Genomic DNA, 12,097 nt, shown 5'->3' with positions numbered 1-12,097 from the left:
GGGGTACATATCAGTCATCATCTGATAGCAGGAGCCCTTGCAAACCTGCCTTAACCTCAAAAGGAGTTTTCTCAACTCGTGAGTTCAGAATGGCTCCCAACAAAAGTCAGAATAGAAGTTACATTTGGTAGAGAGGTAATGCTGGGAAACTTGCTGGGGAGAACTTCCTGAGTAATAAAAACATTCTGTACCTTGAACAGTACAGTAATTATGCAGGTCTATGACACATACATTCTTCATAAATATGCATGTATAAGCATATGTACATGTAATATGTATAATTATATATGAATATATATGTACATATAAAGAAATATTCTATATATACATATGTGTATATCTACATAAAATTTCAAGGNCCATGAACAAATTTTTTCAGCATGAAACCATTACACAAAATAAAATATTGTTATTAATTTTGAAAAGGCAATAAACAAAAGAGATTAAAAATATTTAAATTTCAACTATTAAAAATGATCAGATTCTATTCTCTTTTATGTTCCAAACCTATATATAATGCCAGAAAATTTAACCCTGAAGAGTATAAACATACAGAATTTCAAGCCAAAAAATTAATGTATCAGTATTAATATGAACATGTTCTCTAAGTGAAATAGATATAAATTTTAGGTGATTCATTATTTAGGATAAACAAAATTTTACCAACTTTATATAATAAACCTGAAATCATGTATACCTAACTAAATACCTATAAAATATACAAAATAAACATTGAAAGAGCCCCTGGCTCAAGTAAATTGTACTTGAATGAGTAATTTTTCAGAGAAAAATTTAGAAGATTTGAAAAATATTAGCAAGCTTTTTCTAAAAGGCATATATAGAATCTTGATTCCTACAGGTAGAGACTAGAAGTTTTTACAAAGCATAAGTGGCAGGCACATTTATAGAAAATAATCACACATTTCACAATAAAGGAAGTCTCAATACCTATTGCGAATTTTTTCATTCTAGTGACTTGCACATGAGAAGCCTTAATGGCTGTCAGCCATTGTTGTTATAATTTTACAATTGTCCTAAGCAGGTATTATTTGCAGAAAGAAACTTGTCTGCTTAGTTGTAAGTTTTTTCCTAAAATATTTTTTAAAAATCCATTGTTAAATGTAATTTTCCTTCTATTACTTTATTTTCAAAACAGAAGTAATCATAACAATATTTTATAGGAAATGTTTGTACTCCATTTCATACCTTTTTCAAGTTTTTCAGACTGTTCTGTTATGGACTAAATTCTGTTCCCCTAAATTTCATATTGAAGCCCTAACCCCCATGTGACTATATTAGGAGAGCTATCCTTTACAGAGACAATTTAAGATTAAAGGAGATCATAAGAATGAATCCGTAATTTGCTGGAACTGGTGTTCTTATAAAAAGAGGAAGTGACATCAGAGATACCCATGTCTACGTACACAGAGGAAAAGACATGCAAAAGGACAGCCATGGAAGAAACCTCACCAGAAACTAACCTTGCTGGTGCTTTGATCTTGGACTTCTAATCTTTAGAACTATGAGAAGATAAATTTGTTATTTAACTCACCTAAATCTGTGGTATTTTGAGATTGTCATAACAAGAGTGTGAAGAAAGGTCATCCCCAAAACTAAACCATGTATTTGATCCTATCATACAATGAAAGGAAAGGTTAAAATATATGCAGATAGAGATAGAGAAAATACATGCAGTAAGAAGATAGAGAATAGAGTTGCAGTTGCATGGGGAGGGGAGAAGATATTGCTTTTACACACATAACTAAAGTGAAATTTGTGGATCATTTTTTCACCTTATGGAGCTATGAAAGATAACAGGGAACAGAATAGATACTGAATAAGAAATGTTGTAAAGATACATTGAATAATTGCTAGATCCTTTCTACAATTTCTACAATATCCTGGTAACAAGAAAATCTATAAATAACTACAGTAATCATATAATATTATTTTTATAATTTCCTATTATTTAAATTCTTGAAATGTAGCAGAATCCTTCGATTTCTTCTCCATTATTCCTTACCCTCCTCTTTTCTCTCTGTCTAAAAATGGGTGGTATGTTCAACTGTGGTAATTTAATAAAAAGGAATATCTGTCAATGTGTAATGCAAGATGAAGGAACTTTGTAGTACTTTAGGGCTAGGAACATGAAAATTTAACTGTCACCCAGACTTGAAGGAAAGGACAATGCCATTTTACTAAGGTCACAGATGGAAGGTAGAGGTCTTCACTGAAGGATTCTGACTGATATAGGCATCCTGGCAATGATGGTAATAAATACCTTGCTCTTCAGCCTGTTCCCCTCTTTAGACCAAATCAAGGTAAAAGGAACCCTTTAACATAATTCATTGGAGTCACCTACTGGGCTAGAGGGCAATGTGAAAAATGCTGGAAAGTTAATTTAGAGAGACAAATAGAAGATACCAAAATCTATTCCTAGAAACCAATCTTCAAGTATATTCAACAGAATGCTATTAGATATATCTGAAGGGATAGTGTGATTTTTGGATTTTTCTTAAATTTCATACATTTTAGTATGGTCAAAATGTGCTATAATAAGCATCATACATTTGCAAAAACAAAAATAATAAAAATATTTTAGTTTTGAAAATAAAGTTTAAGTACTTGTTAAGTCAGCATTCTTATTTTCAGTCATTATTTACCCTAATTCAATGGATTAATTTATGATTTTTTTTAAACATACAGAAGATTCACCTAAAATATGATCCCCAAATAATTAAATTATAAGTGAACATAACCTGTTAGTAATTTGGCACTGTGTGTATATCTAAAGATTTTCTTTTGTTAATACAAATATGACCATAACTATTGCTATTATAATTAATTATTGATGCAATATTTTTCTTATACTAATAATTGTACCTGTAACATGTTACCAATATAGATGGCACATTTGGGGTTAACATATTAGATTACTCTATTCAATTTTATAGACTATTTTTAATAATTACATTGTTTTCTAGGTAAAGAATTATCTTCTGAAATGTGAATGTGTATATGTATGTGTTTTTTTCCAGCATCCCAGAACCATAAGTCTGGAATCACTTGCAGTTATTATAGCTCAATTACTGAGTCTTAGTATGGGAATAGCTTATGATGACATTAACAAATGCCAGTGCCCAGGAGCTGTCTGCATAATGAACCCAGAAGCAATGTAAGATGCTTTACTTTTTATATGCTTTACATACATAGTTTATATAAAAATAAGCCTGGTGTATTTAGTTTAAGAAAGTCTAGGCTGCTAAAATAAGTCATAATGGTCAAATATAAGCTATGTCCAATAATTCCCAAGTCAAAATATGTATCCCAATAACCACGCTGCATATCTACGTCATTGTCACTTGTAACCTGATACAATCGCTTTGTCACATACTCTAATTTTAGGTTTATCGCTGTGCCATATGCATGATTTTATAATCTAATGCATAATTTGGTAAGCCAAATATAGGCTTGAGATCACTGTACAAGAATTATTTATTATTTTGGTCTTGTCTGCATGAATCTCTTTCATTCTGCCTTAACTCAGCCTGAACTCTTGGTATCTCCTGATTTCAGAGATGCTGTTATTCAGGTTTTTCTTTTTTACTAGAGAAGGAGGGCCCTTTACCAGTATCCTTCCCAAGCCTCAAAGATCTAGTGAATTTGTTATCATCATTATTCTTAGAGTACAATGGTGAGATTTTATAGAATTAGGCCCATGTAGAGGATCTAGGGAAATGATCCTCCAGTCTGACAAGAGCCAGTCTCTTATCTTTCTGAAGGACAAGTCTCATAGCCATTTTCTGCTTCTCATATGTCTTAGAAAAAAATCAAGCCCCATTGTTGACAGCAGCAGTTGATAACATCACATTCTCTCCATTCCCTCACTTCTATTTCCACAATCATTTCCAAGGAAATGATTACTCACATTTTCATCTCAGACTCTGATTTGGCAGAAACTCATGAAAATAGTCATCTCAGAAGGGGCTATAGAACAGCGTTATCAACAATAGCCAAATTATGGAAAAAGTCCAAACGTCCATTGAATAACAAATGGATAAAGAAGATGTGGTATATATGTATACAATGGAATGTTATTCAGCAAACAAAAAGAGAAAAATCTTGCCATTTGCAACCCTGTGTATGGAGCTAGAGTATATTATGCCTTGTGAAATAAATCAGAGAAAGACAAATATCATTTGTGGATTTCACCCATAGGTGGAATTTAAGAAACAAAGCAGATGCACATAGGGGGAAAAAGAGGCAAACCATATAACAGACTCTTAACTATAGAGAAAAAACTGAGGGTTGCTGGAGAGGTGGTGAGTGGGGGGATGGGCAAAATGTGGTGATTGGTGTTAAGGAAGGCACTTATTGTGGTGAGCACTGGGTTATTATATGTATGTGATGAATCACTAAATTTTAACCCTGAAAACAATATTACATTATATATTAACTAATTAGAATTTAAATAAAAAATTGAAAAAAAAAAAGAAAGGACTGTAGAAAACAATCCTTTTTGGAATAATTGTGAATCTGGAACAATACATGATTTGATGACAACAAAGATACCTTTAGCGGGTATAGAGAGGTTTAACAGTTATGTAGAGAGAGCTCACTACAGATCCATGCTGTGATGCAAGATGCTTCCCCTTTGACACTTAGATCATTAGGAGACAAGAAAAAATAAAGATATTCATGATAGATTAGATTAGGTTACATGTGGAATTTCTGGTATCATAGAAGATATGTATTGCCATCCCCTAGAGTTCTAGGGTTGAGCACACATACAGGAACTAGTAAATGACTATGTTACTAAAATTGATTATTTTCATAATAATTTGGGCATTTTCAGGCCTGTATAATTAAATAGTGGGCCTATTAATCTAATGATCAAAATAGCATATCTGGTAGCTAATAAAAATATCCAGACAGTGTAAGTAAATAAGATGAATAGGAATCCCAGAGCTCTGTGTCACCTACATCTATTGCACCAATGTATCTCAGTCACTTCACATCAAAGGCACATAGGGTTCCCTAAAACTGGCTGTAGATGAAAAAAAAACCTGTCTTATTTCAAGAACAGGTCCTTTCAATATGTTAGATGGAATCCTTTTTTTGAAAAACAAAATTAGTATTCATACTATTCTCTAATTAGATTAAGACAATCACAGTGAACATATTTGCATACAATACATTTAGCTTTCCATCTTGTATTAGAGAAGTGCCTCAGGTTGGGATCTACATAGCCTTGACAATGGCAAATGGTATTTGGTCAAGGATCTAGATAGCGCAAGCTTGGACATTTAGAGATAAGAAAGGTGAGGAAGAGGAATGCAAGTAGGCACAACGTATGCAGAGCTTTATATCTATCTTAAGTTCAAGTCCCACAAGAAGCACTCAATGACCAGGTCAACATTGTAATATTCATGAATGCCAACCAGCTTCTTCCCTAGGCAAAATAAGTAAAAGACGCCTTAAAATAAAAGTAATCACCTCTTCAGTGGAGCAGTCTTCAGCCACTTCATTGGAATACCAGCTCCCTGATCATTAAGTACAAATCCATTAAGTCTTCTGTACATTTTTTTGTGGTCCCAGCAGAATGGAGCCACAATTGCCATCTCAATACAACAGAATTATGTTGACTTTTCCTCATTCTCTCTCTCTTGGTTCTGACTCCTTTAATCTTGTTTCCTAGTGTCCTGTCTCAAATAAATTTCCCGCAATCAAGTTTATGCCTTTTGTTTTGCTTTTGTTTTTCTGGTTAATCTCAAAGACAGATCATATTGTATGTACTTCATATAATAAAGGTGAACAATGCTCATTAAATATTCCTCTTTGATTGCATTACAGTTTTTGCAATAATGATATATTGCTTATGATACCAGCTGCAATGATTATTATGGTTTATAATGGTGAGGAAATGACAGAAAGAACTAGAAGATCTGAACTATTAATAGCCCCTTGGAGCCTCCACCTCCTCCTAAATATTATTAAAGTATTCTTTGTACAATTTTGAAAGTAGTTTTTTTGTTGTTGTTGAGATTCCTGACTTATTCTCATCATGGCTAGAACTCTTCAAAATGCAGTGTTTCTTCAATTTTTTTTCCTTTGGAGAAATTATTAGGTGTACATAAATACACATTTACTATTCTTTCTAATTGCACTTCTTTATATGACTATAAAATTTCCAATTGTGACGAGTATATAGAAATTTTATTGATTACGTTGAACTTGTTTACTATAGATTTGCTAAAATAACTTATTAGTTCTGGGATTTTAATTTAGCTTTATTAGAATTTTATACATGTATAATCATTTATTATATATACAGTTTTACATTTTTTTCAATCTTCATATTTTTTTCAATTCCTATTTTTTGCCTTACAACAGTGATTAGGACCTCCAATACAATATAAGATAGAAATGGAATATGTGGCTGTTTTTGTTGTGATTCTAATTTAAGGGCAAAATCTTTAATCCTTCACCATTAAATAAAGTTTTTCACAGAGGCTTCTAAACAGACCGAAGTTGTTTTTTTAGTCTTTGTTTGCCAGTTTCCATCATGAATAGATTGCATTACATATTAAGATGATTAGGTGTTGTTGTTATTGTTTATTTTACTTTTTTCAGTTGATATTTTGAAATGCGTTTCATTGATCTTCAATTGTTTAAATAACTTGTTTTCCTGGGATGATCCACTTTCGGATATGATTCATAATCCCTTTTATGTATTTCTCCTACTTGTTGCTGGACTTCCCCTTTAATACTTGGTCCTATATTTATGAAAGACATTGGGCTTTAGGTTGTTTTTTTCTTGTATTACTTTGACTTGTTTCATTACCAGGGTAATATTGGACTCATAAAATTTCCTAAAAGCGATTTTGCAAAATTGATATTAATTCTTCACAAAGTATTTGTTAGAAATTCACCAGTGAAGTCATATGGAATTAGAATTCTCTTTCTGGAAAGCTATTTAATAATTAATTTTTAAGAGATGAGGATCTTTATATTGAGATTTTAAAAATATTTCCTTGAAATTTGTCATAAAGTTTATATAATCTTCATTTGTTTTTACAAAGTTAATTTATTTTTAAATGCAGTATAGCTAACAGTATTCTGTTAGTATCAGGTTTACAATTTAGTGATTCATCAATTCCATATAACATTCAGTTCTCATGATGACAAGAACGCTCCTTAATCCCCATCACTTACTTTACTGACCTCCCCCCCACCGCCGCCCCCTGCCCTCTGCAACCCACTTTCCATCTGGTAACCATCAGTTTGTTCTCTATAGTTAAGTTTGTTTTTTGGTTTGTCTCTCTCTATCTCTTTTTTTCCTTCTGTTCATTTGTTTCTGAAATTTTACATTTGAATGAAATCATATGGTATTTGTCCTTCTCTGACTGACTTATTTCACTTGGGATAATATACTCTAGCTCCATCTATGCCATGGCAAATGGCAAGATTTCATTCTTTTGTATGGCTAAATAACATTCCATTGCATACATATACCACATCTTCTTTGTCCACTCATCAATTAAGGGGCACTTGGTCTGCTTCAATAATTTGGATATTGCTGCTGTAAATGTAGGGGTGCATGTGTGTCTTTGAATTTGTGTTTTTGTATTTGGGGATAAATACCTAGTAGTGTAATTACTGGATCATAGGGTAGCTCTAGTTTAAACTTTCTGAGGAATCTTTATACTGTTTTCTTCTGTGGCTGCACCAGTTTACATTCTCATGAACAATGCAAGAGGGTTCCATTTTCTCCGTATTCTCACCAACAGTTATTGTTTCTTGTGTTTTTGTGTCTTAGCCATTCTGACAGCTGTAAGGTGATATCTCACTGTAGCTTTGATTTGCATTTCCTTGATAATGAGTGATGCATAGCATCTTTTCATATATTTGTTGGTCATCTGGATAGCTTTGCTAGAGAAATGGCTGTCCATGTCTTCTGCTGATTTTTAATTAGGTTATTTGGGATTTCTTGGGTGTTGAATTTTTAAAGTTCTTTATATATTTTAGATACTAACCCTTTATCAGGTAGATCATTTGCAAATATCTTCTCCCATTCTGTAGGTTGCCTTCTGATTTTGTTGATTGTTTCGCTTTGCAGAGTCATTTTATTTTGAAATAGCCCCAACAGTTTATTTTTGCTTTTATTTCATTTGTCTCTGAGACATATCTAGAAAAATGTTGCTGTGGCTGATATCAGAGACATTTCTGCCTTTGTTGTCTTCTGGAATTGTTAAAGTTTCAGGGAAAGTTCTCAGTTTCCCTCTATTGGGTATAATGTGCATTGTGGGTTTTTCATATATGGCCTTTATNGCTGTGGCTGATATCAGAGACATTTCTGCCTTTGTTGTCTTCTGGAATTGTTAAAGTTTCAGGGAAAGGTCTCAGTTTCCCTCTATTGGGAAACATATGTTGACATATGTTCCCTCTAAGCTTACTTCATTGAGAGCTTTTACCATAAACTGATATTTTACTTTGTCAAATGCTTTTTCTGTGTCTATTGAAATAATCAGATACTTTTTATAGTTTCTCTTATTTTTTAAATGTTTATTTATTTTTGAGAGTCAGAGAGAGAGAGAGAGAGAGAGAGAGCAGGGAGGGGCAGAGAGAGAGGGAGACACAGAATCTGAAGCCAGCTCCAGGCTCCGAGCTGTTAGCACAGAACCCAATGCAGGGCTTGAACTCACAAACTGCGAGATCATAACCTGAGCTGAAGTTGGACATTTAACCGACTGAGCCACCCAGGTGCTCAATATCCTTTCTCTTAGTGATTTAATGTATCATGTTGATTAATTTGCAAATATTGAAACACCCTTGCAACTTGGGAATAAGTCCCAATTGATCATGGTGAATGATTTTTTAATGTAGTGTTGAATTCTATCTGGTAGTATTTTTTTGAGAATTTTTGCATCCATGTTCTTCAATGATACTGGCATGTAGTTCTCTTTTTTAGTGGATTCTTTATCTGATTTTGATATCAGGGTAATATTGGCCTCAAAGAATTAATTTGGAAGTTTTCCTTTGTTTTCTTTTCCTTTCTATTTTGTTTGTTTAATAGTTTGAAAAGAATAGGTATTAGCTCTTCTTTCAATGTTTTGTAGAATTTCCCTGTGAAGCCATCTGACTCTGAGCTTTTGTTGGGAGTTTTTGATTTCTGATTCAATGTTTTTGCTGGCAATTGGTTTGTTCAGGTTTTCTATTACTGTTTTGGGTTTGGTAGTTTATATGTTTCTAGTACTTAATCCATTTCTTCTGGGTTGTCTAATTTGTTGGTATATAGCTTTTTATACTCCCTTACAATTGTTTATATTTCTGTGGTATTGGTTATTTCTACTCTGTCATTTGTGATTTCATTTATTTGAGTCTTTTTTTCATGAGTCTGGCTAGAGGCTTATCAATTTTGTTGATTCTTTCAAAGAACCAGATCCTAGTTTAATTGATCTGTTCTCTCTCTTTTTTTTTAAGTTTCTGTATCGTTTATTTCTGCTCTAATCTTTATTATTTCCTTCCTTCTTCTGGTTTTGAGTTTTGTTTGTTCTCCTTTTTCTAGCTCCATTAGATATAAGGTTGGGTTGTTTTTTAAGACTTTTTTCTTGCTTTTGAGGTAAGCCTGTGTTGCTATATACTTCTCCCCTAGAACCACTTCTGCTGTATTCTAAAGGTTTTGGATCATAGTGTTTTCAGTTTTGTTTGTTTCTATGTAAATTTTTAAATGTTTATTTATTTTGAGAGAAGGAAATGAGGCAGAGAGAGGGAGAGAGAGAGAGAGAGAGAGAATCCCATGCAGGATCTGCATTGTTGGTGTAGAGACAAATGCAGGGCTTCATCTCATGAACTGTGAGATTATGACCTGAGCCGAAATCAAGTTGGAGGCTTAACCCAATGAGCCACGCAGGTGCCCCGGTTTCCATGTACTTTTGATTTCTTCTTTGATTTCTTGGTTGGTGCATTCATTTTTTAGTAGCATGTTATATAACCTGCATGTATTTCTGTTTTTCCAGATTTTTTCATAGGGTTTACTTCTAGTTGCATAGTGTTGTGGTCAGAAGAGATGCACGGTATGACCTTAATCTTTTTAAATTTGTTGAGACATGTTTTGTGCCCCAATGTAATCTATTCTGGAGACTGTTCCATGTGCACTTGAAAAGAATGTATTCTTCTGTTTTAGAATAGAATGTTCTGAATATGTGTTAAACTTATCTGCTTTACTGTGTCATCCAAAGCCACTGTTCTCTTGTTGATTTTCTGTTTGGATTATCTACTCATCAATGTAAGTGGGGTGTTAAAGTCCCCTAATATTATTATATTACTGTTGATTATTTCCTTTGTGTTTGCTATTAATTGATTTTTGTTTTTGGATATTTCCATGTTGGGTTCATAAAATTTACAATGTTTTATCTTTTCATTGGATTGTCTCCTTTATTATTACATAGTGTCCTTATTTGTGTATTTTTACAGAGTTTGTTTTAAACCATATTTTGTCTTATAATCCAGCTCTCTTTTAACATTCATTTGCATGATAAATATTTCTCCCCTCCCTCACTTAAATTACTTAAATTAATTTTTTTCTTCTGTCAGGTGTACAATTTCATGATTCAGCACTTACATCTGGTGCTCATCATAAGTGCAGTCCTTAATTATCAACCATATAACCCATCTTTCCACCCACCTCTTCTCTGGTAACCATTAGTTCTCTATAGTTAAGAGTCTGTTTCTTGGTTTCCTTCCTTTTTAAAAAATTTTTTTCTCTGTTCTGTTTCTTAAATTCCATATATGAATGAAATCTTTTAGTATTTATATTTCTCTGACTGACCTATTTGGCTTAGCATTATACTCTCTAGTTCTATCTATTGTATTACAAATAGCAAGATTTCATTCTTTTTAATATTTATGAAATATTACAGTGTGTGTGTGTGTGTATGTGTGTGTGTGTGTGTGTGTATCACATCTTCTTTATCCATTCATCAGTCATGGACACTTGGGTTGTTTTCATAGTTTGGTTATTATAGATAATGCTGCTATAAATATCAAGGTGCATATGTACCTTCAAATTAGTGGTTTTCTATTCTTTGGGTAAATACCTAGTAGTACAGTTGATGGATCATAGGCTAGTTCTATTTTTAACTTTTTGAAGACCTCCATAATGTTTTTCAGAGTGGCTGCACCAGTTTGCATTCCCACAAAGAGTAGAAGAGAGTTCCCCTTTCTCTGCATCCTCATTAATACCTGTTGTTTTACCATCCCCTCACTTTTTTTCTTCCAATGGAAATGCTCTGGTTTTTGTTTGTTTGTTTGTTTTCTTTCATAGTTTATTGTCAAGTTTGTTTCTCTCATTTGCCCCAGCTGTTGTGCAAACTGTCACTTCTATGTTGCCTTTCTAAGGGCTGCTGTCTCCTTAAGAGCAAGGACCCATCTATCACTCACCCTTCTGGCTCACCCAGTGTTGGGTCAGCTGACTTTTAAAGCTCCAGGCTCCAACTTCTGCTGGAACTCATGGAAGTCAGTCTCTCTGGTTTTCAAAGCAGACATTAAGGGGATCCATTTTCCTCCATGTGGATCCCTTGGTGATTTCCCTTCTCAGAGTCTCTTTCCTGTGGGCAGCTCCCAACCACCATATATGCCCATCCTAACGTCTCTGATGTGACTTATTCTCTACATTTAGTTGTGAGGTTTCTTCTGCCTGTCTTTGGATTGCTCTCTGGTATATTCATTGGATGTGAGTGATATCTAGTTGTAAACATGGGATGGGGTGAGCTTAGGGTATGCTTGCTTTGCCATCTTCACAAGCCTAAATTCCACTTATTTTTTTTTAAGTCACTGGGATCTCTAGTGATATTACTTCTTTTATGTCTCATATAATCTGTGTTTTCTCTTTTTCCCCCCAATCTCCGTTTTTTTATTGCTGTTTTTTAATTTTATTGAGTCCCATCACTTATCCAATTTATTTTCTTAATTTTATGCCTACTCTAGAGTAAACTAGTTTTTCCCTCTAAAATTTTCTATTTATTTTTATTTATTTTGAGAGAGACTGAGAGAGAGAGACAGAGACAGAGAGAGTGAGCAAGGGAGGGGTGCAGAG

At 33.4% G+C, this 12,097-nt stretch overlaps 1 protein-coding gene across 3 annotated transcripts in view; it reads left to right on the top strand.

Annotated features, from left to right (window-relative positions):
• The window catches only part of ADAM2 (ADAM metallopeptidase domain 2), a 107,135-nt gene that overhangs the window by 54,442 nt on the left and 40,596 nt on the right, over positions 1-12,097 (top strand). For all 3 annotated transcript variants that reach the window (XM_077773073.1, XM_077773072.1, XM_077773071.1), the window contains one exon: positions 3,039-3,175. In XM_077773073.1, the coding sequence (XP_077629199.1) occupies positions 3,039-3,175 (137 nt within the window). The remainder of the gene's footprint in view (positions 1-3,038; positions 3,176-12,097) is intronic.

The sequence above is a fragment of the Crocuta crocuta genome, unplaced genomic scaffold, assembly GCF_008692635.1.
Source record: "Crocuta crocuta isolate KB4526 unplaced genomic scaffold, BGI_CrCroc_1.0 scaffold177, whole genome shotgun sequence".
NCBI classification, from domain to species: domain Eukaryota; kingdom Metazoa; phylum Chordata; class Mammalia; order Carnivora; family Hyaenidae; genus Crocuta; species Crocuta crocuta.
This window is presented reverse-complemented; position numbering and strand designations above follow the sequence as displayed.